The sequence below is a fragment of the Phlebotomus papatasi genome, chromosome 2 (genome assembly GCF_024763615.1).
Source record: "Phlebotomus papatasi isolate M1 chromosome 2, Ppap_2.1, whole genome shotgun sequence".
Taxonomy (NCBI): Eukaryota; Metazoa; Arthropoda; class Insecta; order Diptera; family Psychodidae; genus Phlebotomus; species Phlebotomus papatasi.
In genome coordinates, this window is record NC_077223.1 from 3,441,338 (window position 1) to 3,465,338 (window position 24,001).

General features: G+C 34.0%; 1 protein-coding gene across 2 annotated transcripts in view; it reads right to left on the bottom strand.

Moving 5' to 3' along the window:
• LOC129802170 (beta-1-syntrophin) overlaps positions 1 to 24,001 on the bottom strand; it is a 194,848-nt gene that overhangs the window by 12,926 nt on the left and 157,921 nt on the right. For both annotated transcript variants that reach the window (XM_055847789.1, XM_055847790.1), the window contains exons 6-7: positions 16,281 to 16,498; positions 11,346 to 11,428 (exon numbers count right to left, since the gene is read on the bottom strand). In XM_055847789.1, the coding sequence (XP_055703764.1) occupies positions 11,346 to 11,428; positions 16,281 to 16,498 (301 nt within the window). The remainder of the gene's footprint in view (positions 1 to 11,345; positions 11,429 to 16,280; positions 16,499 to 24,001) is intronic.

The window sequence follows — 24,001 nt, forward strand, 5'->3', positions numbered from 1 at the left end:
AAAAAAGGAAATTGTTAGACACTGGAAATTTCTCCGTGTGCTTGCATGAAACTGCCCCACACGCACTTTTGAAATTCAAATCAAAATTGTCAGAACCGTCTTAGAATTCATTCAACGCTAAATGCCTTATAATATAATCATAAAACCACTGGTAATTTAATACAACTATGTTACTTCGGTAGATAAGTGCAATAGTTCAGAAATTGTTGAAAACAAAACATTACAAAAAGTTTCATTTTGATGCAGTTTTATAAAATTAATTACAGAATTCAAACGAGAAGCGTCACGAAATTATTTATTTTTATGAACATGGGTCTCAGTTATCTCTTCAATAACATAAAGGTTTAATCCCATTCCATTCAAAGAAATAAGAAGAATATGCAAAAATTGAAACTGCCCCGTCGTTAACTACCCCACCCTCCCGTACTGATCGAAAGCTCTAAGGTCCAGCTATGACATAGCAAAATTTGAGCCCGATCGATCGAGATCGATAGAGTTATTAAATTAGAAGTTTAACAACTCTAGAGGGCTTATTTTCCAACCGATTTTGTTAAATCTGGATCTTTTGGAAAGGTTTTGAAATTTCCAACCCGGCTATATCGGTCTCAACCGGTAACCAATCCGCAAAGTACCCGTAAACTACTTATATTTTTGTAAATATTCTTTTTTCAGTCCGTAAACTTGTCGCCCAACTAAAGGCCAAACTGTAAGAGATACGAACTTCTGGTCTTCAAAAGACCCCCTATAAGTCAACCCCAGGACCATTGTTATAACCTCAATTCACTCTACACTCCTTCCCTTCCTTTCAAAACTTTCGTTTTTGGCTTATTTCGAAACCAAATCCTACAATTTCTTAGATTTTTGGATATGTTTTGGATTTAGTCTAGGTGTACGTTCATGCATACGACCTAAGAGAAATCTCCGTCTTGAATTCTAAAAGGTCAAAGTTAAACTACACTGACGGACTTATTTTTCAACCGATTTGATTAAATTTGAATTTTTTGGAAAGGTCTTGAAATCAGTAATGAATCGGTAAAGTATCCGTGAAGGACTTATCGTTCTCGAATTTACTCGGTAGTAAAACCAGCAAGTATCCAAAAACCATTCGAAAATATAAATCACGGAGAGCTCTATTTCGTGAATTCGAGCATTCCACAAAGCTGGGATCTCGGACATTTTACCGTCTCTTTTAACGCTCAGTTGCTAAACGTTTCTAAACTATTCAAACTTAGTTCAATATTCTAGCTATATTGCAATTCAGTATACTTCAAATAGAAGTATAGACCTATGGCGCTACCGGACAAGTATACGCAAAGGGCGATAAGTCCTGATCTCCATAAGGTATCTTTCAGAGCGAAAATCCAGGTACAAATCAAAATTTTAAGATAATAAAACTGGTCTGTATTTGGACAAGTTTGATTTAATTAGAAAGGTTTTTTTAAGTCCCTAACGAGTCTAAATCGGTTCCGATCGGTCATGAACCGGTCATGAAACTGTAACATTTTTTTTAAGACAATTGTGTAATAAGGGAAGAGTACCCCGGATCGGAATGTTAAGAGACATTCTCGATGTTTAGTTGAGAATATAAGCCTCAAAATACTATTTGGTTTTTTTGTATCCGCTAATGGGTATACTAGTGATTCATTTAACTCGTTTAACTATATTCGCGGATTTGAATTTTAAATTTTAAGAATAAATTAATAAAAAATAGATATAATTGCAACGATGTACTCTGTACTGTACCTCGGATCGTCACAAGCTTAATCAGGTTTATTACGGAAAATTGGTTTTAAAAATTAAATCTAAACTAATGCACTGTATTCTTATGAGAGTTAAATGGTGAAAAGTAGCTAATAATTTTTAAAAATTCATTTGAATTGGTGCGACAATCTGATAGTAACCTGACGATCCGAGGAACACTGCCGATCGCTGGTACTCTTCCCTTATTTGCGCTATTTTGGGAACTCTTATGCCCATTAAGGACAAAATTTTTGCTCATGAGCTGAATCCACTGAATCCCTAAACAACTTTATTAATTCAGATGCATAATGTGAAACTTTAAGGTGAATCATCTAAGTCCCGAGCTGAGATACTTTACCACTTCATTCTTCCTCGAGCATACAGCATCGTTGTGATGAAAATTATTGAGGAATTTCTGAGCAATTACTGAACAGAGATGAATATTAAGCAATAAGGTTCAAGTTGAAAATTGCAAAGTAAAGCCCTAGCAGTGTTTAATTATAATTTTGATCTATAATAAGATTAAAATGAGAATTAATTAAAATTTTGCAAAACAATTAAATGAAGTATTTCCTGGATTAACAAATCTTTAGATGTAGATATACTGTATGCTTATTTAATTAAGCGATTAAAGTGCAAAGAAAAATTGTGAAGTGCCCCAGAAGGTTTGGTTGAAAAATATGGCCTCTGGAAGTGAAAGAGGTTGCAAAAGCTAGGACCAAAAAAAAAGAGCTGTCTCTGCATCAAGGCGAGAAATAATCCTCTGGAGGAGTGGATAAAAATGTTACATGGTGCATTGCAAAAATGTCCATGAGGAGGCTCAAAGTACTCCATCTGCCAGGAGCTTAGGTATCTGCAGAGGACCGAGAGCTTTAATCTCATGCTCAAGCTCTGGAAGGTCGTTACAGTTGAACTTGCTCTTAAGCTAGGAGTTGTGGAAGAGTTCATAGATAAATGGCACATCGATGCATATGTACATATAGCTGCATTGCACATGCCATTGCCATTGACCACCTAATGAACGACCATTATCTTCCACTTATGTTTCTCCCCTCACTTGTACATTTCAGCATGAAAACTCTGCCCACAGGATCTTCATTACAATTGGGCAAAAAATTCACATGCAATTGCCGTATTGTGCTCAAATGGCTCAAATTCAAGAGAAATTTTTACCTCTTCGCCCAATGTTCATTGAATTTAATTTTATGCTCCATTTGCCAACTTCTCTATGGACTTTTTGTGCTGCTTTTGGAATGTCTTAGCTTTTAAACAGGTGCCTCTATTGCTCACTTAAGTGGATGCGTTGGTCTTAAAAGTCTTGTAATTCGGCAAAAATGATATCTCTTTCTTACTCCGGTTGTTTGCACAAAACGTTAATGGTCTTTTCAAAAACCGTACACACAGAGAAATATTCCAAGAAATTACAACAAAATTAAAGAATAGAGTAAGGTCTTTTACGGACCTGAGGATAGCCGAAAGACGGCTTAACCCTTTAAGGACGACTGGGTCACCCGTGACCCATAGAGAAAATAATTTTTCCTGACTACCTGAAGTTATTTCTTTCTAATGTTTTTACCAAATCACAAAATAGAAAGATGTAAGAATCTAGGATATTTTTTGCAAATCTCCAGCTATTTGCTATATAAAAAATATTTGAGCTAAAAAATGACGAATTTTCAAATTTTCACGTTGGTACTTGAATTTTAATATTTTTAATATTTCTAATTTATTTTAAGCAAAAACCTCTTATGACTAGAAACTATATTAACTATACATAATATTCCTCAACAAAGTAAAAATTATAGTTTATTGGTATTTTCAGGAAAGCTTCATAATTTTCATGGGTCATATATGACCCAATCGTCCCTAAAGGTAAAAAACACCGAATTTGTCTCTAGTGGATTTTCGAAGATTTGAGGTTAGACTGTTTCATGATTTTGTTTATGTGTGCGCAAAATAGATGATTATTCGTGTAATATTGTGTAATATATCAATTAGCTGAGATTTCCCAGTGCAATACTGACTGAAGAAGGTAATATTTTGATAATTTATAAGATACTTCTGCGAATATGTTGTAAATTCATAACTTTTTACTCCTGTACATGACTTCAAAAATGGAAAAAAAAGATTCATGATCAATGAACCCGAAATCATCCACATATTATGCCGGAAGATAGCGATGATGCCGACAATCTTGTCCTGAACGAAAGCGACATAATATACTTGGAACAAGACGTGGATGAAGTGGACTTTGAAGTCTTCATCGAAAACGCATCAACTCCGGAAGAACTCCCAGATCCACAGCAATGTGCAACTGTACGTCTTAAATTCCCAGAGACAAACAACATTGCATCTACCCATTACCATCAAACATGTTTCGAAGAAAACTGAGGTGCACATGGTGCTATCATAATCTAAAGTTCGTAAAATTCTCATAAAAAATTATCTTTGTCTTTCTCTGTTTGTGAATCACACCTTTCTACAACTTCATAATGTTTCAGAATAAAAAAGAAAATCATTTTGATTTTGAATTTTAGCCGAGACACACTTGGGGGGATTATTGTATATGGCAGGAGTGAATCTAGAATAACTTAAAATGTGCTCTCAATGTCTTTAAGGAGCAGAAGAACGCTTTTCTTTCTTGAATACACCCGTCAAATAATATCTGCAGATATCTTTAAGATTTCTGTAGAGAAAATCTACACCTCTACAGAATATCTGCAGATAATTCTGTAGATATTCTTACGAATTTTATTTGGGCTTGGGACAAAATTCGTCAGAATATTTCGGCAGATTTTCTGACGAATCTCTGACGAATTTCTGTAGATATTCTGCCGATTTTCTGTAGATTTTTTCTACATTCCAGACTTTCCAGACAAGATGTGTCAGAAGAGATGGAAAAATTTTTCACTGAAGTTTGCAAAATTCAATAGAGTTATTTTTTGTAATATCACGGTGTTTATATAAAATAAAGAATTCTGCGACGCCGTGTTACAAGTAGAGAAAAGTGAAGTGAAAACTTTAAGCAGAGTATCGACCTAAATTTCGTGTTTTTGTATCATTCCATGGGCGATTTTTAAAAAATTAGTATTTTTGCTCGCATCTTTTTACTTATTTAAAATGTTTAATCGGTAATGCTTGTTAAGCAGAGCATACCATTTTCTTTATAACTCCTACAGTTTCTACATAAATCAACAATATTTTTGTGAAGTAATGGACACTATGCCGATTTTCTCGGCAGAAATTCTACCGAAAATCTGTAGATTTTCTGCAGAAATTCTGCCGAAAATCTACAGATTTTCTAGCAGAAATTCAGCAGAAAATCTACAGATTTTCTCTGAATACACTGGAATATACCGTTAAAATTCAAAAAACCTCAGAGTAAAATCGGCAGGTAGAATAATGATTTGACGGGCACTGAAAGTTCAAACTGCTAGAATTAAGGTTGTCATGTGCAAGTGATAAGCAGCGCTAAAGAGGAGTCTTCGGCAGAATGATGAACTATTATTTTCTCCAGCTTTGCAACTAATATAAGAACAACAATCAGAATTAATGTTTTAAAAAAAATTCAGACCATTTTGCACTTGTAACTAAATGTGTAGCACACAAATTGCTCAATTTAAAATAGTTCTCAGATAAACTTGCCTTTAAAATGGAATTTGGTTGAGCTTAAATCAGGAGCTTTGCTTTTAGAATATATAATTTACTTTTCGGAGATATTTTGAGTTTTGTTTGGTAAATCCTGTGGCAGATGCGACAATTTTCGGTTCTTTATAAAATATCCATGTAATATCCTCCATACAGAGTTTGTGAATAGCGCAAAATAGAGAAAGCAGAATAATTCCATCTTAAATAGATAATGAATGATGAATAAGGATGTTTCAGAGGGAGATTTTGTGCTTCTATATCCAGAAAAGTGATATATATTTCTATTTTTCTGTCCGGTCTTCGTGTGAATTGCTGAGAATTTCCAAGGACTAGAGGGGACTTTTCATGAAGATTTTTCTGAAGGGATTTTACCATTCACTTGGGGATTACATCATGTCTAGTGAAAAACTTTGCCACTAAGCACACATTCTGTCCTCAATCCTCATTCAATGTCGCATGTTTGTGGTCAATTGAGAGTATTCAATGGAGGTGATATTCTCAATAATATTTTCTATCCTATGAAAAGAGCTTTTCTTGGACTCTCTAACATGTCATTCTGACAAGTTTTACTTTTTTGGGACACAATTTTGATATGACAAAAATTTGAATTTTGATCCCATGCAATTTTTGTTCAAATTTCTCCAAAAGTATGATCATTCTGTACTGAATTGCATATAGACAAATCCTCTTTATCCCCATGTCATTTTTCTTTCTTTTCCAGAGGGAAAATTCATGTTTCTCCACCAAATTGAGAAATAACGTACATTTATTTTATCCTGCTTCCTTCCTTTTTTACCCCTTCTCTTATTGCCTTTAGAGACAACTAAACAGCAACATGAGGAGGATATAAATCTCCTTTGAAATGCAATAAAACACGAATTTTCCTAATCTCTAACTCATATTGAGACATTTTTCGCTGTTGCATACCAAATTTTCTGGTAGCTTTTCTCCCTGTTCGTGTTGGAAAGCTCGTGATGCAACTCAGACAGAATACCGTCACGGCATTAATTACCTGTCTTCTTCAGTAGCAATGCTATTTTTTAGGACCGCATGAAGTATTCGATAAAAGAAAGTACTATTTTTTGTCTTTTCAACTATTCTGGAAAAAATCATGAGGTTTTACCATACTGTGAGGTAGTCAATTGAAAACATTGATAGAACCTTTTTTAAAGCCGATATTTGCATTACTGAAATGACCTTCAATTACCCTGAATAACAAAAGAAAAGCGTTAAAAACGTGCTTGTACAGAATAAAAACAAAACTAAAAAAAATAATGATAAGAAGCCTTTAGTGTATTTTATAAACTAGATATCTTAGATTCTTCAAAATTCAACGAAATATTTATCCTCAGGATATAGGGGAAAGTGCCCATGCTTGATACTATCGGAAGCTTCGTAATGATTAATTTTTTCCTATATTTCTCAATAAACATGACTCCGCAATATATTCTAAAAACTGGTCATTTTCCCATAGTTTTTAAAATATGGTTGCAATGAGTCATTTATATATTGTGAAACATAGAAAATTTAGTCATTACGAAGCTTCCAATGGTATCAAGCATGGACATTTTCCCCTACATTGGGCTGGGCTGTATTATTTAATTTTTTCGGTTTTTCATCGGCATCACTGTCTACAACAACAAGCGGCAACACAATGCAATGACGTTTCTTTTCGCCATGAGACGTCAGAAATTGCTTCGGTATTTGTTACTTTTTGCCCCAAGTGGTCATTTTTGATAAAAGGGTTTCTAGAGAAAAGAATCTTTGGAAAATGCCAAATCGGATAGCGACTTCATATTCAAAAAATCCAAATACAGCCCCATTTTGTACTTATAAATTGTACAGGGACATGAATTTACAAATAAATAAATTGTACTACTTAAATATTGTGATGAATAAAAATTATCTATCTATCTATAAATAAATCATTTAGGAAATATTCACCGGTGCATCAATTTTGGAAAATAAATCGATAAAAAATTATATAAGCTGTTAAGAAAATTTTTCAAAAATAGATCTAAAATTTCCAAATTTATTATTTTCTAAATTCCATGTTCGAATTCTAAGGAACTAACGACATTGAAAAAGGTCTACGGTGGCTATCTATGTGAAAAATTTTAAGCCGCTATATATTTTTATCTTGGAAGATATTGAATTTTGAAATTTTCTATTTGTGACTTTTTGCCCCAGTCTTCCCTTTATAGAATTTGCTAAATTCCCCTTCAATATTTAGTACTAATATTTCATGAAAATTCTATGAATTAAACCTAAAGTACGTTACAGTCTTTACCATTCGCGAGAAGATGACGTTAAATTTCTCAAGAATCCATTGCTAAAGAAAACGGAATAAGGAATTACAAGGAAACATTCCTCGGAATTTCCCAGTATTTTTCCTTGGTAAATTCCACCGAGATTCTCCATGATATATTTGCAAAGAAATTCCAATGGATTTATAGTGGATTTTTTCTGCGGAATATTTCCCAGGAAATTTGCGTGGAATGAATATGGATTTTTCCACCAAAGAAAATGGAGAACAAATGAAGCTGTCACATGCATCTCATATCTTCATTTCCCTATATTAAAAAAAATAGTAAATTTCACGAGGATTTTGATGTTTTATTAAATCAACGATAACGAATTTACATTTCAGATAAGAAAAAACTATCATACAAAAAAATATTTTCCTAAAAAAATACATTACAGGAAATAAAAACATGTATCTTTTAGGTCCGCAGTCTGTTTAATGTTATCAGTTCACTATTATCTACACAAAACGCAGCGTCGCATAATTAATAACTATCATAGGTAACACAGAAATCAATAAGATCTTTGCATAAAATTTGCGAGCAAAATAATTAATCTATTTTGTAGCGCCACAAATATTGTCTAGCAGTAAACTGAAGAAACAAACATGTGGAATTTCCTTAGAAAACTGTATGGAAAGATAGTGGAACTTTCCGTGGAATTTTCCGTGGAATTCTTCCTTGGATTTTCACCAGGAAATTAGTAAGAATTTTTCTACAAAAAAGGGGGCGTGTTTCAGTAAAATCCATAGAAAATCCATAGGAAAACTTCTAGAATATTCCATGAAAAATTCCAGTGGAATCCGCGGACGTTTCACGTTTGATTTTCCATACAAACCTTCCATGGACTTCCATGGAAATTGACGTTGGATTTCCATTTTATATTGGGTAAGGGAAGAGCACCCCGGATCGGAATGTTAAGAGGCATGCTCGATATTTAGTTGAAAATATAAGCCTCAAAATACTATTTGGTATTTTTGTGCATGCTAATTGGTATGCTAGTGTTGGAGCCCAGACTCCAACTGACACGGAATTCAAAAATCACAACTTGTGCTAACTTCATTCATTTCATTTTCGCCATCTTGGCAACCATCATTCTTTTTTCTCTGCCCTTCCGACCGTCAAGTGAGAAGCCACGTGTGAATTTGTTAAAGTTATTTTATTCAATAAATCTTGTGAAATCAAAAATTTTTGTCCTTCAAACCCGATAATCATTTTAACCTTCAACAGGTAAAACCCAGAGTCTTAAGCCGGAGTCCCGGAAGAGTAAACTAATTCCATTCCTCATTTCATAATAGGTAAATGTTCCCTACAACTAGTGATCCATTTAGCTATATCTGTGCATTTGAGTTTTTAATTTTTACAATAAATTAATAAAAATCAGGTGTAATTGCAAACTTGTCATCTGTACCTCGAATCGTCACGAATTCAATCAGGTGTCTCACGGAAATTTGATTTTATAAATTAAATCAGAGCTAATGCAGTGCATTCTTGTAAGAATTAATTGGTAAAAAGTAGATAATAATTTTTAAAAATTTATTTGATTCGGAGCAACAATACGGTAATAACCTGACGATCCGAGGAACACTGCCGATCGCTAGTACTCTTCCCTTATGTTGTTTAAATTTTCCATGGAATGGCCATTTTCCATGGCCTCTCCTAGGAAAAAATCGATGGAAGTCCAATGGAATTTCCGCGGAAGTTTGCTATAGGGGAACTACTAGAATTAGGGTTGCCTGATGTAGCCTAGATATTGAGTAAAATACCCCCAATGCAACTAGTATTAATTTTCCAAACAAACAAAATTCTTAGTAAATATAATTTGTTCACTTTGTAGTAAAAAGTATAAAGAAAGGGCAAAGTAATAAAGAAGTTTCCATCGGCGCTTTTAATACATCCTAATTTATTGCATTTCTGCACCTCATTATTATTAGTCATAACTTTTTACTCAACCCATTTTCAGCAAGTTTTTTTTCATTTTTCGTCAGCAAGCTCAAATTTTATGGATTAAAAAATAAAAGCAAACCTTATGAGCTTTGACTAACCTGTGCCATAAAAAAAGCTTTCAATACTTCAACATGTTCCCCCATGAAATTTTCTGAGGCAGAACGAACTTCACAAAATAAGGCAATTAAGATGGATTTATGGGGTAGAAATTTGCATTAATTTGCATCCGATGATTGTTTTTATGCCTTTATAAAACAGCATTCGTAATTTTCTTTTGCCCGAAAAAAGGGTATTTTTAAAACATATTTCGAAAATTGATGGAAGATTATCAAATTAATTTTTAGTGGGTGTATTTCCTGTTCTTACTTGTTTATAAATTGTTTAAAAATCCAGGAGAAAAGCACAGCAATGCCTTCCATTCTGATGCAAATGGGAATGAGTTCATTGAAAAGTAGATTTTTAACCATGATGGGGTGTAATTTACCCCTTAAAATTACCCGACATTCTTCTATTTCTGGAAAAACCTTTTAAAAAAAAGCTGTGGAGGTGCAATGTTGAAGATGAGAAAGGAGTTAAATGGATTAAACAACTTTTTGAGGTCAGTCGACAGCCATTAATTAAGGACGAGGCACAATTCTGTGCTTGTTGCAAAATGTCCCCTCCCTGGGCACATGTTCCACCTGATCTCACACCCCTTGAAATACGTAGTAAATTCCACAAAATGAGTTTCATTTTTCGCCCATCACATCAAAATTCCGCCCAATGAACATTACCGCGGAGAGAAATGCGGAAAAAGAACAGTGACACAGAGAGGAAATGGTCAGTGACTAGTGTCTATCCTTCCTTATGTCCTTGAGAGACACTAACAATATTCGTTGGTTTTGAGAAAAGTTTGGTTATCTGGAACACGAGCGCCTTTGTGGTCAAGGTGTAAAACATTTAGTCGAGACACCTCTATTACTATTAGTTTCAGGGGGGTGACATTAGCTCAGAAAAATGCGACCAGTTTTAGTGTAATTTTTTCCCTGTTTTCGTACACATTTCGCGAGATATCTCCAAAAATACGTAGGTTGCCAATTTATGGTTTTCGGTTGCCTATTCATTATAAAATTGGCTTTGATTTTGTATTAGTATTTTTTGCTAATTCATTCTACAATGACAGAAAACAGCTAATAAACTCCAAAATTTTTTCGGCACGCTAGAAACACATGGGAAACATAGAAAATGTCATGCCCCTGATTTGTTTAGTAAAAAACGAACATGTTTTTAGCACTTTACCTTTCTCAAACTCTTCTGCATTATCGACTTTTCCTTGTATTAATTCTTGTCACGACTGTTTGGTTGTTTAAGTATACGTCAACGACAGGAGAAAAGCAGTCGAGACAATAACCAACACAAATCGATGATGCAGAACCACTTGAGAACAGTAAAGTACTAAAAAAAAACATGTTCATTTTTCAATGGAACAGCATCATTATTTTTTCAAACCCCAAATTATGACTATGTCTAATTGTCACATTTTACCCCATTTTTGCCCTAAAAATAACTTCTCAGCTCATTTTGTTAACATTCAAACAAAGTGGCTGGTTTATTCATCATGTCTTTGTTTATTTAGGCGACTACAATGTGCATTTCCACAGCGGAAAATGCACATGTTGGACATCAAAAAAACACACAAAAAAAAACTACCCTCAAAGTTCAACTCACCTCAACTCCCGATCCGTGACTGCGACAAACACTGGTTGCCATCTGTCTGTGTCATCAGAGCTCTCAGAACTCGACCGTCCATTCTGCAATGAGAGAAAATAGATTTTTTTTCCCTTACTGCATCAACATACTTTTCCCAAAAGAAAAAAAAGACATTAGATAAATGTTTATGAAATTTTCTGAGAAATTCCCTTCAAAGACTTCAAAAAGTAATGCTTGAGGACAATTCTGAGGAATTTACTATGCAGACATTATGAATTTTCTCAATATACTTAGTGTTGTTTGTCAACATTGTCAAAAGAAGAGATTTAGTTGGTTATTCAAAGTATGTCAAAAACAAATAAATTTAACAAATTTACTTCCTTAAAGCCATCTCAATCTCCACGTAAGTGCTAACATTTCTCAAAAGTTGAGTGAAATCTGATTCCACGGATTTCCTGCACAAATTCGAATTCAAAGAAAATCTGTGAAACCTTTTATTTTACCCAAGACACACTATGCTAACTATTGTTTACTATACTAAAATTTAAATTAGAAAATACGTGCAATAAAAAAGGTTCATTCTAATGGATTAATGGTGCTATTCCAAAGAAAAATGAACGTTTTTTAACGCTTTACTGTTCTCAAACGCTTCTGTATTATCGACTTTCATTTGTGTTGGTTCCTGTCACGGCTATTTTGTGGTTTTAGAACAGAACGAGAACTAACGAGAATAGTTAGGACACACGACAGGAACCAACATAAACAAATCAATAATGTAGAAGCATTTGAGAACAGTAAAGTGCTTAAAAAAATCATGTTCTTTCTTCATTGAATAGTACCACAATACGATCAGTAAGATATTACTAATCGAATAAATTGTTTTCTGAACCTCCCCAAATGGCCAGTTAATTGTTAATTAAAGGCTCATTTAACCCCTATTGTTCTGAGCTCTAGGAAATCTTATAATCTACTTCGCAAGTCCCAAAACATGGAACTCGATGCCCCTCTCTTCGTAGCTTTCCCAAGACTGCTTCCCTCTCACCATGAACAGCCTGTCAGGGTACCGTTCTATAGAGGAAAAGTGACTCACGGCTTTCAAATTATGATCGTTGTAATCTTGATAGAGGAATTGACTTCTACAATATTTCATACCTTATTTTTAAGAAGCTCCCATAGAAAATACCCCTTAGAAAATATACATGATCGATACTGTTCTGCGCTCGTAGCGTCGAGCATCGTAACTATGAAAATTATGTTGGCGACCGTGTTTCTCAGCTGTCACTCCAGTCAGATGGGCCTACCATTCAGATCTTACCGATAAGGCCTAAAATAGTGCCTAAAGCTGGGTATTAATTAAAGCGTTAACGCTGAATTCCTTTACCTTGTGCTAGACGGGATCTGAAAGAAGCATCTTGAGCAATTTTCAAGCGTGGCAACTGTGTGCTGCCAACTTTGTACGTTGGTACAGTAGAGTCTTCTAAATTCGAACACTCGGGGGAATATTTTTAAAACTTCTCACCTCCCAAATTCGAGATCTACTTGTGAATGATAAGAATGGGAAAAATATGAAATGTTCGAAGCCAGAGTGTGTTCAAAGCCTGAAAGCCTCCTCTATCCCCTTGCTAAGTCGATTACGAAAAATAACGGAATATTTTTAATCATCTCCGAATACTTCAAAGCAAAGCAAACAAAGAAATACTTTGCTTTAATTATCTGTAAAACTTTTAAGTTGAAATTTAAACTTTTAAGTTTAAATTTTATTGCTGAGGAATTTAGTTTCTCAGCAAACTTATAAAGTTAATTTATTTTTTCCCCTGAAAAATTCTCAATTTTGAGACTTTGTGCAAATACAGTAAATCCCAGAGCTGCTCGAGAATTTCCAGGGTATTTTGCTTTGAATTGTCAATCCTTAATCTTACCATAAATTCGTGGGGAGAAAGAATAATTGAATCCATTTGAAGAATAAGAGAAAAAAATCATTTTCTTATGAATCTTACATGACCCATTATGTTTCTCGATGAAAGCCTTCGAGAAAATCTTGCTCAGAGCTTTTTTTCCCATATGCCCAAGTCATTTAGTCTCATTTTCTCTCTACCAACACGAGGAAACATAATCATAAATAACTTTTACATCACTCAACCCAAGCGCAATTTTCCATATCACAGAAAAAGCCCCAATTTCATGGTCAAAACCCATCCAATAATTTCCCATTGTCGCCAGAGCGTTAAAATAAAAAGCTCTAGGGATGCGTATGAGCTTTTATAGTATGTAAAAACCCGTTTGATGCTTTATTTAGCATCTCTCAAACACGCATAAATTCTCCAATTCATTAAACCTAGAAAGCACTTTCCCTTGCAAAAACTTCTATAACTGAACCTTAAATTTGAATCACGAAACGAATGATGTACATATTAAGCTACTTAGGGGAATGTAGGCATGGTTCGCACAGAGTGAACCTTCAAACGATGCGAATTTTCTCTTTGTTTGCAAAGAGCTGACCTACCATTTTTCATCTCGTTTCATGAGCTTAATAGTGATCTATCTTATGGCTAAGAAATGACGAACTAGCTATTTGCAAACAAAGAGAAAATTCGCGTTGTTTGAAGGTTCACTCTGTGCGAACCATGCCAACATTCCCCTATTGAGAGTTTTCTGTTTTTGAAGAGGTGAATATTTTCATTTTAAATATAGTAATGATACCTATTATTAATTAAAAACAACTTGTAATACTTACTGAAATTATAGGAGTATTTGCTACAATAGTTTTCCCAATATTTTTAATTACATGATATACTGCATCTTTACGACCACTAATTAATACCGTTGGAAAACAGAATAAACACTTGGTAAGTATTTAAACTAATTTAGGCGAAATAGTCAAAGATGTCTAATTAAACACTTATGGCCCCGGGAAAATTTCATGAAACCAAAATCTGAGTTCCTTTCTGTCTCAAAAGATTCCATGAAGTCGAAATTAGAAACCCTTTCTTTCTCACACGCTTTGCACATGTCTGTTTCATTCTGTTGCACTCTACTTCTTCTTCTTCTTTTGAACATCACAACAAGTTCGATTTTGCTCAATCGAATTTGAAGTGCGAAAGAATGATATGTCTATCTCATTCTTTCGCACTTCAAATTACATTGAGCTAAATATATTTTATTGTGAAGTTGAAAAGAAGAAGAAGAGTGCGACCGAAATTCGAATTTCGACTTCATAAAATTTTCCTGAGCTAAAAGGTATGCCGGAGCCATTAAAGACGAATTTAGTACTATTAAGTTTTCTAGCTTTAATCAAAGAATATACAAAGCTTCACGAAAGGGTTTTATGCATGAACAAGCCCCATTCAAAATTCTTTTCAGGCCACGCCTTCTTTAACCTGTTAACCAACTTGATTAAAAAGTTCTTGAGCTTGAAACACTACAGTTTGGAGTTCAATAGCCCATTTAAAGCATATTGGAAAAGAATTCTGAACCTCTCTAGCAATGCCATATGAAAAATTGTGTTCGAAGCTCAGGAGAGCTTTTTCGAAAATGCGATTCCGTAGCCACGACTTTATCATGTCCGATCACGCAGCAGTGTCAGAAGTCACAAATTTTGCGATTTCTGGCAATTCAAATGACAATGAATTCTAATTAAACAAATTAATCCCGTTCTTATCAAGTCACTTTTTTTAAAAAATCAACAAATAGCATTTTCGAGCTCATATAAAATGACAGAAAAGCTCGATTGAAATTGTCAATTTTCGAACTAACGTATGACGTAAGCAGGTTTACTCGCCTTGGAGGTTAAGATAGAACAGGAGAATGGGGAGTGCATAATGGGCCCAAATAAGTGGCCTGGGTGTAGCGGTTCCGCAAGGAATATAACCGACCCATAGACAAATCTTAATCTTCAATCTTAAATCTTAAATCTTAAATCTTCAATCTTCAATCTCTAATTCTAATCTAAGAGACTGATTATTGAAATCCCCACAAGTACATTTTCTACTCTTTCTCCACTCAGAAAACACTTCACTAGCTCCATCTATCTATTCGTTGTATATACTATATCTTTAAAAAAAATCCTTTTTTGAAGGAAATCGTCTTCACTGATGTAGGCGAAAACGTCAAAATTCTGTCATAAACACCATTTTTGACGAAAATTTCTCCCAATGTGTAGAAGCCTTGCAGAGAACTGAGCTAAACCTCTAGTCTGAAGACCGTCTAACGGAAAGTTATACGGGCTTCAGACCTAAGGCTTAGCCATCTGGCTTAACTCCTCTAATTCCTTATCAGGCACTATTTTTTAGAAAATTGTTGTTTAGAATTAGATATTACGGGCAAGTGATCCATTACATTTTGAAAAATCAATAAAATTGCTTGTTATTTAGATTTTTGAGACCTTCGGCGGGAACTGGGCTAAACATCCAGTCTGAAGCCGGCATCATATAGCTAGATCACAGCATTACTAATGGTCTGTCCATGGTTATGACCTCCTCCTAAAAATCTAAATTTTTTCAGATTTCTTCCAAAATTCCAAATTTTATTGATTTCCCAAAATTGTTTAAGGACAAAAATTAAAGGTTTCTGGAGGAAGCAATAGACAAACCATAAGTAAAGACACATTTCAACATGATTAGCCTGGAAATTCAATCGAATTTTACTTAGTTTTGACGATTTTTGACTTTTACGACTTAGACCACTTTTGTGAGTAGCATGTTTACAAAAAAAAAAGGTTTTTTTTTGTAAATATGGGGTGTCTGTTTTTTTTATTTAATAAACTTCTTTAAAAAATTTTGCAATTGTTTTCTCTTTAGTTGTGAAGTTTCAGTATTATTTTATGAAGTAGAATTTAACAAATCTGACACGGTATTTTGGTCGAATTTGAATCATTGGACGAGTTTAGATGTGGTTTACTTTTGAATGTAAACGGAAATCAATCGCTAAAATGGAGAAGTTCTCTGCATAACTCACCTGTTCACAACCTATTCTTCTACTGAGCCATCCAATATGCTTCAGTTCCCCGAGAATACTAGCAAGAGCTCGATTGGCTTCCAGGAGAGCACACTGCGTACTCCTGGCCATTGTGGAATGCAGCGCATTGAACCAAGCAAGAGCTTCCTGGGAATCCGATGCACGGAGAACGCAGGAGTGAATACCATCCGGTGAATGAAGTTCAATACAGCGGTTTTCTGTAAGGTATAAATTTCCTTTGATGAATTCCTTCCTCAACTATTCCTTTCTGTGGTATTTACTTTAATTTGGCAAATGCAATAGAATATTTCACATTACAGGCCATTCAGTTAGATGAATCCCCAGAATTTCAATATCGATTACCATCAGCTGTCGATAGTACAATGTTTGTATAAAAATATCACATGAATGGACATTTGGGGCAGAGTTCTCCCAGGAGGAGAACAGGTGCAAAATTGGATGGAAATCTAACGATCCGGAACACTTTTTTTTCCGGTTTCTCCCTTCACTGTAAATGCTCTCCAACAGCACATCAATGGAGTGTCTGTGGTTTTTTTTTTCCATTAACCCAACAAGAAACAAAACCATATTGTCAATTCTTTTGCACACCAAAAGAATTTACACCAACTTTTCCCATTTCCACTGAATGAAAATTGTGCAAAGTGAAAAGTTTTGTATCTTTTGAATGTTTGTCTCTTGAAACTTTTGAATAAACAGAACAATTCTTTAGTGTTATTCCGGCAGAATAATTGTTTTAGCCTTATTTTATATCACATCTGCCTTTCTCGAGCTTTATGCACAACACAAAAAGTCCATTGACTCTGAAAGCTCTACTCAAATCGAAATTCTGACAACAATAATACTAAAATACGAGTCAATATTTACAAATACTTTTTTAAAGCCAGTAAAAAGCCTGGATAAGGTTACAGAAGTTGAGATTTTTTCGGAAGTTCTCCTAGTGATTATCCTGATTTTTCATCTGAAGAATCTCAGCTACTATGAGCTTATCAGGGAATTGAGGAATGCAACGTATCCGCAATTGAAAAAGACGATTACGAGGTATTCGACAATTTCGAATTAATCAACAAAACCAAATTTAAATTTCGAAGTTCGATTTCGAAATTCAATTTTTCGATTTTACCATATCGTACAAAGTTGTGATGTTCCAAGGAGTTATAGCATTTCACGAAACCTTTTATAACTACAATCAATCATAAAATTATAACAATTAAAAGAGGCGTTATAGTTATTTTAAGATTAACTTTCGAATAACAAATCTAGCATCCCGAGGTACAGAAATATCAACTTTTGTTTTAGTGAAAAGATCGAAAGTTTAGCCATGACATGCTAAATTCGGGGGCTGAGCGTTGTTAAATAACAGTACCGACCAAAATCCCGAAAAAGTGAAATTCGGAATGAGCCAAAATCTCGAAAACCATAACACCGAAAGACAATATCCGGAAAATCAAAATTCTGAAAGGAATGAAAATATACCACGAATGATGTGCAAAATAATTCCAAAAAACACGGAAAATTTCCCTTTTCCTTCAGCAAGCACGTGTGCAATTTCGGGAATAGTTATCACACTTTCAAAATTTTAGAATATTGGCTTTTCGCGATTTTGACTTTCGGGATTTTGACAAATTTAAGATTTTTGCTTTTGAGATTTTGGCTTTCGAGGTTTTAGTTTCTGGGATTTTAGCCTATTCGAAATTTTGAATTTCTGAGATTTCAGCTTTCGAGATTTTGGCTTTTCGGGATTTTGGCTTTTGGTATTTTAGCCTTCGGGATTTTAGCTTTCGAGATTTTAGATTCTAGGATTTTGACTCTTGGGAGTTTAGCCTATTCGGAATTTTGAATTTCCGAGATTTTGGCTTTTCGAGATTTTGGCCCATTCGAAATTTTGGGTTTTCGGGATTTTGCCCTTTGGTATTTTGGCTTTCCGTATTTTGGCTTTCGAGATTTTCGTTTCTGGGATTTTGACTCTCTGTATTTTAGCCTATTCGAAATTTTGAATTTCCGAGATTTAAGCTTTCGGGATTTTGGCTTTCGGGATTTTGGCCCATTCGAAATTTTGGGTTTTCGGGATTTTGCCCTTTGGTATTTTGGCTTTCGGTATTTTGGCTTTCGAGATTTTCGTTTCTGGGATTTTAACTTTCGGGATTTTAGCCTATTCGAAATTTTGAATTTCCGAGATTATAGCTTTCGGGATTTTAGCTTTCGGAATTTTGGCCCATTCGAAATTTTGGGTTTTCAGGATTTTGGCTTTTGGTATTTTGGCCTTCGGGATTTAAGCTTTCGAGATTTTAGATTCTAGGATTTTGACTTTCGGGATTTTAGCCCATTCGAAATTTTGAATTTCCAAGATTTTGGCACATACTAAATTTTGGGTTTTCGGGATTTTGGCTTTTGGTATTTTGGCTTTCGGTATTTTGATCTTCGGGATTTTAGCTTTCGAGATTTTAGTTTTTAGGATTTTGACTTTCGGGATTTTAGCCCATTCGAACATTCTTCAGGCGATAGACCTATTGTATCAGTCAAGACACGAACTATTTTTCGGGTGGATTGCCCGGACCCTTACTACAATTAAATTGACCGGACTCTAGTTCGAACCTTTAATTAATTTCCTATATCAGTACATTGTTGTTTGAATATAATCACGTTAAGCCGTCTCTCGGCTTAAGTCGTAAATGTGTCTAGGACATAAAGGTAATTTTCGAATAAAAAATTTATCCTTAAATTTAATTAAATTACTTTCAAATAATTTAAACATTTTCAGTTAAAAAAGCACAAGCTTCAAAATTCACTCTTTAAGTTTGACTTTTAACACAGAATCCTAACTAAAAGCATTCCGTCAGTGTAGAACACATTTGCAAAGTATCAACAGATAAAAGAAGTTAATTAAATATTTACTATGAGAAAAGTTTTTTACGACTTTCGGAGAAATGTGATGCCGTATGGTTAAATGGGGTGTCGCGAAATATGGTGGGAGTAAATGAAATTTACTGATTAACTAACTCATTGCATATCCCCCTCTAAATCAGACTGGTTCGATCGTAAAAAGCGAAATTTTTATAGCTGAGGGTCCCTTAATAATACTTTTGCATGTATATATGTACTCTTTTATAGCTCAAATTTGCTGTACTTTTTCCACGCGCCATCCACTGAATGGTTGGGAGCTTTTTGCCACCCCACTAAAATTTAACTGGATGCTTTTTTGTTTCCCCATCAACCTATATACTTCTCGAAACAGAAGCTTCCGTTGTCCATTTATTGTGGTGGTAGCTTCACTATAGGATGGTATTTATGGGAAATTTTGAGTTTTTTCCCTTGTCCGACTTTTCTATCATGGAACTCTAGGTATGTTTATTCTGTCTGTGTTAGGTGTTGCTTTCCTGTTTTTCATGCATAATAATGAAGCTCACCAAAGACCCCCACCCCCCATTTTTTTCACCCACTACTATCAAAACGTACTTGGAATAAACCACGATGCACACAAGAATCCAGTATTTGGTGGTTAGTAAGCAAATGAAAATTATTCTGAAACACCACAAAGGCATAATTCAATTGATTATTCTACCTCGTGCGTATGAATTTTCAAATTTTTCTTTTTAGAAATTCCACTTCATTATTCTGCTCAATAAACTTTTCAAAAATTTATGAAGCTTAAGCAGTGCACAAGTACAATCGATAGTCGAGATACAAACCTCATTTATAGATTTTATGGCTCAGTGAAATGACAGTTCTAATAATGACATTTCAAAATTACCAGTGAATCAGTAACTTGACAAAATTCAGTTCGAGTCTCCCTATCTTGCAGACAACTCAAATCCACTCGAAGTCAAAAATTATCCATTTATTTGGATTATAGCATGAAATATCTTAAGTAAATAAATTCTATATTATTAAAAGATTAACAAATTCCATTTATATTAATCAAAATGTATAATACATTTAATAAAATTTGTTTACTGTTTACTTTTTTGTATTCTGTTCATCCTATAATGAATAGCAGAGACACAAACCCTGACTGAATTTTTATGGTTTAGACGAGTTCTCTGTATTGTGATAAATTTGCAGTTATAAGATTATAGTCATGGTGTTAGAGCATTGGCAGTGAATTAATAAATTAATACAATTGAATTTTACTGATGTATTTAATTATTCTTTTTTTAATAAAAACGTTTTAATAATATTCGTATGAAGTAAAAATCATCTCCAATGCAACTGTCAAAATATTAATAATACACACGAGAATTTAATTATAGCACATTCCATGAGTTGCTGTGATAAAAAAAATCAATCTATCTTATATGAATTTCCCTATTAAAATAGGAAAATAGTCTATTTTTGCTCTGGGCGATTCTATTTAAGTTTATAGATGTAATAATATTCGCTAGTCCTCTTCACATTCACATTCTGTACTATTATATTCCTGAGAGGGAGAATGAAGAATGTCTAACAGAGATAATACAAAATATGAAATTATTTTGCAATAAAATAATAAAAAGTATCAGAGACACGAACCACGATTTTAGAATTTATGGCTTAGACGAGTTTTTTGTATTTTGCGAGAGTTAGAGAGACAAGAAAATAATGCGATATTAATAGAGAATAATATTTTAGTAAATTAATGTTTGAACTCATACAGATCTCATCCTCTGATCGGTGTTCGGTCCTACCTTGTCTTCGGTAGTACCCCAGTTTCCCCTACTTTTCATTCATCCACTCACTGGTCTAATTCAATACGACTGCTGAAAAATCTGCAGCTACCTTTTTTCACAGTCAGAGACACTAATCTACGAACTGATCCACTGAGGCTTTCCATCTCCATTAAAATGAGACTAAAATGTTTAAAAAAAAATCGATTGACTTTTATTCTAGACTTCTTTAGAGGAAGGTGGGGCTACTTTGAGCTGTGGGACTACATTGTTAAACGATTTTTTCGTCTATTTCTAAATAAAGCTGGTTCTTATAATTATTTTATTCAGATCCACAAGTGTTTTGTCTATCCAAAGTACATCGTCTTAAAACCCAGTTTCCTTTAGAAATATGTGAAAAAATCGTATAAAAATATAACCCCACATCTCAAAGTAGCCCCACCTCCCCCTAGACTTCCTAAAAGTGTTTCGGACAAAGTATTTTCTCAAAATTGTTACAAAAAAGTAATTTAGAGATCAAGTATAGGGGAGACTGGGGCACATGTAACCATTTTCGATAGATGCGAATTTGAGGTGATTTTCCAAGGACACCGTGATTTTTTGGAAAATATTTCTTAGCTCATGTTTTACCCTTGGGTATAGGCAATACATCGAGGCTAATGCGGATGCTGGAAAACTTTTGAGTTTTCCATAAAAATAAAATTTGTGTCACTGTGCATTTTTCTCTTTTCACAAAATACCTGGGGTAGAAGTAACCACTTTCTGGGGAGGATGTAAACACCTTTTTTCCCACCCTTGAAATTAACTTTGCACTACTTTCGATTATTTTAATTACTTAAGAGATATATAAAGACTGTATATTTTTCAAAAAATCACGACACTTTTTACAAAGAATAATTAAGATAGCAAAAAAACTAAAAGCATGCATATCAAAGACATTTTTCAATGGATTTTCCCCATATTTTGACATCATGTGACTTTTTATTGAACACAGCGCCACCAATTTTTTTCGTAGTCAATGAATTATAGATATTTCGCATGAAGGTCAATTTCCCGCTCTTTTACCTACTCATTTTGTGTAATTGAAATTGCCTGTTTACATCTACCCCAAATGCTGTTTTCTGACCAATTATTAATTCTTTCAAAAAAATGAGAATATCAATTTCTCTAGTAAATCCATAAATATAATCCTAAAAGATGTAGGAAAGAACTGGTATTCCTACATTTCGATTATTTTACACAGTTTTTAATTTCCAGGTGGAAATCCAAATGACCAAAATAATCGAAATATCGACATTTTCGGGAAAAATGATTTTTATTTTTAAAGTATTAGGATTATATTTACCAATTCATCTGTGGACATACATCCCCATGGTATCTATGAATGCTTATGGGTTTTATCCTCTGGAGTCTTAAAATTATTGAAAAAAAATCACAGTGTTTACAACTACCCCAGTTTACTACTGCCCCAGTTCCCCCTAGAGATAATTTAGGGTGAGGTACTATAGTATCATTAGGGGAGACTGGGGCAAAAAGTCACAAAACGGATATTTTATTTTTTTACAAGCTGCTCGAGCGCTTCAAAAATTTCTAATTAGCGCAGTTTTATAGGAAATTTACCGCTCTACAACTTTGTGAAAGTAATATTCCCCTATTTTGTTAGGAAATATGTTTATACGATTTCTAAAAGGTAATTTTGTGAAAATTCTGAAAAATGCTGGGGCAAATAGTACCAGACATTGGGTATTATCATATTTTGATTCGCTTCATTACAGGCTTCCGTAAATTTGAAAAAATACCGAGAGTACATATTTCCATAGAAAATTTATTCATCTACACCTTTGTAAAACAGCGTTTCCTCTGCGAGAGAAGTGAGTAAACGAGAAAAGCGCTTTTCAAGTTGTTTTGGAAAAAAAACACACATAAAAGACTGCAAATCGTTTGACCAATACAAACAACAACCGGCGAGACATGGTAATGACGCTTCTTTTCGCCGTATGACATCAGAAATTGCTTCGCTTTTTGTTACTTCTTGCTCTATACCTTTTGTTACTTTTTACCCCAAGTGAACATTTTTAATAAAAGGATTTCTGGAGAAAAGAACCTTTGTGAAATTCTAAAATAGATAGCGGATTCATATTCAAAGAATCCAAATTATTTAGAAAATATTCACCAGTGCATCAATTTTGGAAAATAAGTAGGTAAGAATTGTTATCTTCTGCAAGGAAAATATTTCAAAAATTGGGGTAAAAATTTCGATATTTTTTTATTTTCTAAATTCCTTGTTCGAATTCTAAGGAACTTACTGTATTGAAGAAGGTTTATGGAGGCTATCTATAGAAAAAAATTTGAGCCGCTATCTTTTTCACCTTGGAAGATATTGAATTTTGAATTTTTCGATTTGTGACTTTTTGCCCCAGTCTCCCCTACTTTGTATTTTTGCCTGAAGGCTGAAAACGTGTTTACCAAGACATTCCGCAAATTAAATAGGGAATTCTAGAGCCAGGGGGGGTGACATTATCTCTGAAAAATGTGACCAGTTTTAATGTAATTTTTTTCCTGTTTTCGTACACATTTCACGAGATATCTCCGAAACTACGTAGGTTGCTAATTTGGGGTTTTCGGTTGCCTATTCAGTATTAAGTTGGCTGTTATTTTGTATTTTTATTTTTGGATATTCACTCCACAATGACAGAAAACACCTAATAAACTTCAAGGTTTTTTCGGCACGCTTGAAACACATGGGAAACATTGGAAACGTCATGCTCCTGTCTAGAGCCATCGTGTAGACGAAACGAGAAGTAAAAATATATTTTCTTTGATTTTCGAAAACGATCTTCGAAACTCCTTTCGAAAATCGAAAAGACGTTCGATCTTCGAAAATATAGATCTGAAATAAATATTTCTAACTAAATACCACGGTTTGTAAAATGATTTTATCTTTACAATATGTAAAAAAAAATACATTAAAATGTACTAATCATCGCAGGCTTCTGAAGTAAAAAAAAAAGCTTCGCGAGGATTATTCTATTCTCTCTGCCTCGAACCATTGAGTTAATA